A 4,318-nucleotide genomic window follows, 5' to 3' on the forward strand; every position below is an offset into this window, starting at 1 on the left:
TTATCGTATAGATGCTGATTTTGCACGCTAGAGGCAATTTCTAGAAGTCTAAAGACCGAATACGTGCAAGCATTGGGTCCAACCAAGTTGTTAGGAAAGTCGAGACCAAATTGCTACAAACGTGCTAGCTTGAGAGAAAGTCATGGGTCCAACCAAGTCGCTAGGAAAGTCGAGAGCAAATTGCTAGGAACGTCCTAGCTTGAGAAAAAGTCATGGGTCAAGTCGCTAGGAAAGTCGAGAGCAAATTGCTAGGAACGTCCTAGCTTGAGAAAAAGTCATGGGTAAAGTAAGATAATAAGATTACTAATACTTTGGGGGTTAAAGGCTCAACACCGAGATGGGCGCCTTCTGACCATCCTATCCTGCCCTTTCTCATATCCATCAATCCATCCATTCTTGGCTATGGAGTCGTCCCCGCAGGTAGCTTCGAAAGACGACGCCCTCAATCGTTCAGGGCTGAGCCGTTTCGACTATGGTTCTCTTGCTGTATGGTAGGTGCCTCTGAAACCCACCTCTTTGTTGATCATGTTGTTTCGTCGTAGTCTGTTGAGATTATCCACGGTAGTCTGCTGTTGGAGGGAGAAGCCGCGGAAGAGAGAGAGCGTGCAGCTGAGCTTCAGGGAAGGTCTCTGTGTGTGTATGTGCGAGAGAAAAGAGAGGCACAGAGAGAGAGTGTCTTGTTGATCTCTGTGTCTTCGTTCTCTTGATCTCATTGCTTCTTTGTAGCTCACTAAGCTTCTCCTGCAGGCAGGACCATCACCATAGACGAACCATCATGGCTTCCCTTGTCGAATCCGTCTACCGTATGGAGAAAGATCGAGCCTCTGGCTTATGGAAATGCGCTTCCAACCCCCCCTCCGGCACCTCTTCCACTCCCCTTTGGTGGTACACTTTCCACTACGACTTGCTGCAACCCCTTGTGGAGAATAATGGCAGCGGTACCGTCTTCGGAGCTGTGTTCAATTCGCGTTTAAACCACAACCTCGGCCATCTGGGCGCTCCACAGATTGTTGTTGCCTTCCGGGGTACCCTGTTTCGAAAGGTCGATCTCGACGCTGACATCCACATCTTACTCCATCATCTTTGCTCCCACAAACGATTTGATCTGGCTCTAGACATCGTGAGGCAGCAAGTGGCTCACTATGGCCAGCAGTCTGTATGCTTGGCGGGGCACTCCAAAGGAGCAGCACTCGGCTTGCTGGTGGGCAGGAAGCTTGCTGAAGAGGGGTGCTTTCTTGAAGCCCATCTCTTCAATCCTCCACAACCCTCTATCCCCACCGCAACAATGCACATTTCGGACAAGATCACAACCGCAGCGCACGTCGTCCACAATCTGGTTGCCAACACTCTCGCCCACGTCCTGCAAGACGAGAAGACGAGAAACCACGACCGGGATACCTTCCAAGCGATCATGCCATGGCTTCCCCACCTCTACCTTAACGTTAACGACCCAATCTGTTCATCGTACATCCGTTACTTCGAAGCTCATCGTCATCTGCCAAATCTGAAGCGTTGGTTCGGCTTCGCCATATCCACCACGCCGCGATCTATTAGAGCAGTTCTCCGCTCTTCCATATATGGGACAGGAGCCAAGCCTGATCATCTCATTCCCTCCGCCTATCTTCATGTCAACGAAAAGCCATCAACGTTCAAGGAGTCTCATCAGCTACAGCAATGGTACGATCTGAACGTGAGGCTGCAGCCCTTGAAGATGGTGTTTGACCCTACAGGAGATTGCATGACTCGGGGGGGTCACTATGTATAAACCCTCTATACCACGTGCATTCAAGGTTTATTTCTAAAATCCCTTATTTGTAAATTTTTTGTTAATAAAATGTACCTCTTTTCTATACAAATTTGTAAATTTTTCTCAAAACTATTTTAAATAGTCCCTTATGTATATTTATTTCTGTAAATTTTAGAAATAAAAAATATCCTTCTGTTGAACTCACGTGATAGGGTTACATATGATGAGTGACCTCCCCGAGTTGCATGACCAGTAGAGATCCTTAGTACTAAGTTAGTAGCTTGTATTTTTGGACAATTATCATTGACTGATCGACTTTGCTCAAAGGGACATTTCACAAGCTAAAGACCTCTCACAAGATACTAGTCATTCACTACATATGCCTAGAAAGTCATGTGGGTATCATCCCCAAAGATTTCCACTGTAGCTCAAATGCACCTACGCTATCACAATTCTTCACAGTAGAGGACCTGTATTCTGCTGCCCCTCACAAATCTGAAGGCAAGTTTTTTCGTTTGCCTAGGCTTTGTGATGACTTGTATAAAAGATTCTTGTCTTGCATTCAATGGGATTTTAGTTGAAATTTTAAAAAACCAGGTGAAATCTTGGTTTCGCTCGATGATGGGCACGTTTGGCCCTGCAAGAGTCCTAAGGGATGAGGAAGGAACAAGGTGGTGGTGTAAGAAGATCCTGTAGAGACACTTCATGTGGAGGATATGGAGCACACTAAACGATGCCAACGCAATGAAGAGCTTCTTAGTGATTCTCTATCAGGTAGTGAGAAGCTCCAGTACTTGGATATGCTAGATGATTTCCCATATCTCTTTGCAACAAGCTATTCACAGGTTCATCCAGTAAGCTATTCACAGGTTCATCCAGTCTCTCTTGTGGAGCACAAGATTGAGTTGAAGCCAGAAAGCAAGCCAGTTGTGCAACGCTTAAGGCGATTGGGGGTGATCCAAGGTAAGGCACTAAAGAAAGAGGTAACACAACTACTTGAGGTGGGATTCGTCTTTCCTATTAATGATTCAAAATGGATATCTCCTGTAGTTGTCACACCAAAGAAAGGAAATAAGTGGCAGGTTTGTGTGGACTTTCGTCCTTTGAATGCATGCACTAAGAGGGGTCATTTTCCTTTGCCATTCCAAGATGAAATACTAGACCAAGTAGCAGGGCATGAGATGTATTCTATATGTGATGGGTATTCTGGGTACTTTCAAATTCGTATTCGAGAGGAAGATCAAAAGAAAACATCATTTGTCACACCTTGGGGAGTTTTTGCTTACAGAGTGATGCCTTTTGGGTTGATCAATACACCAGCTACATTTCAAAGGTTTATGAGTCAAGTGCTCGAGCCTTACTTGGGAAAACACCTATGATTTTTGCATTTATTCTCGGCACATAGATCACATGGAGAAGTTAAAGATGGCCTTAGCTAGGATTGATGAAGCAAAAGGGTGTCTAAATCCTAACAAGTGCCATTTGGCTCAAACAAAAGTAGTCTTGTTGGGGCATATTGAGTGTGAAGAAGGCTTGCAAATGGATCCTAACAAGGTTCAAACAATCATGGCATTGCTAAAGCCTGAGAGTGTCACTGGTGTTTGCAAAATTCTAGGAAAGAGCAAGTATGATCAATGCTTTTGTGATGATTTCATAGAGATAGTGCATCCCATGAACTTGTTGAAGGAGTTTCTTTCCAATGGGGTGTGGAGCAATAAGAGTCTTTTTAGCAACTTAAGGAGGCCATGAGTAAGGGCCCAATATGGAAGCCCCTTGATTGGTCTCAAGACTTTTATGTAAATCCAAGTGTATCTTTGCATTCAGTTGGTGTTGTATTGTTATAAAAAGGAGAGGCAGGTAGAATGCAACCCATCTATTATGCCAGCCGATAGCTTACAGAGGTGGAAATGGAGCAACAAGTCCTCTCTTTGGTGTTTTCAGTCAGAAAGTTTTGCTCCTATTTATTACCTCGGCCATTTTTCTTCCTTACCTCTCAGTCTGTATTAGCGTATCTAGTTCGCAAGCCTAATCCTAGGAGGAGATTTGCAAAATGGTTGTCGGAGCTTCAAGAGTTCTCTTTTTCTTTTGTCATTGAAAATACCACTAGGTCCACTATGGCAGATTTGCTCACAGGACGGTAGGATCTAAGAGAAGAAAAGAAATTAATGATGAAAGGGAGACACCACCAATAGCTTTTGTCTTGTATTTTGATGGGGCTTTTAGTCCTTCATGCCAACAAGGCGCCGGGGGGATAGTCTTTTCTTGGTTTGGAGGGTTGTCTTTAAAGTCAAGTTAAAGAATTGGAAGTAAGAGGAGATTCTCAACTTATTATAAATCAAATGCAAGGGCATTACAAGACAAGAAGTTCTCATTTGAAGGAGCTTAATCAAAAGGCTATGGCACTGTGTAGTCAGTTTGATTTTTGCAAGTTTGTTCATATAAACAAAAAAGAAAATCAAAGGGCAGATGAGTTAGCTACTCAAGCCATTGTAGTACAAGACCGGGGGGTAGTTTCTTTGGTAGACACTGATGGCCAGATCTACCAGATGTTCAGCAATATGTGGAAGAAGG

General features: G+C 44.2%; 1 protein-coding gene across 2 annotated transcripts; it reads left to right on the top strand.

Annotated features, from left to right (window-relative positions):
* Positions 1-351: 351 nt before the first annotated feature.
* LOC147881938 (GDSL esterase/lipase At4g10955-like) lies at positions 352-2,096 on the top strand. Of its 2 annotated transcripts, XM_087401978.1 has the most exons (3): positions 352-491; positions 748-1,751; positions 2,006-2,096. In XM_087401978.1, the coding sequence occupies exons 1-3, from the start codon at positions 403-405 to the stop codon at positions 2,011-2,013; spliced, it is 1,101 nt and encodes a 366-aa protein (XP_087258104.1). In that variant the 5' UTR covers positions 352-402; the 3' UTR covers positions 2,014-2,096. The 2 variants fall into 2 exon arrangements, with proteins under 2 accessions (XP_087258104.1, XP_087258103.1); XM_087401977.1 differs by lacking the exon at positions 2,006-2,096 and having other exon boundaries at positions 748-1,768.
* The last annotated feature ends 2,222 nt before the right edge of the window (positions 2,097-4,318 follow it).

The sequence above is a fragment of the Dipteris shenzhenensis genome, chromosome 30, assembly GCF_047967505.1.
Source record: "Dipteris shenzhenensis isolate YYH24624 ecotype China chromosome 30, Dip_SZ_1.0, whole genome shotgun sequence".
NCBI lineage: Eukaryota > Viridiplantae > Streptophyta > Polypodiopsida > Gleicheniales > Dipteridaceae > Dipteris > Dipteris shenzhenensis.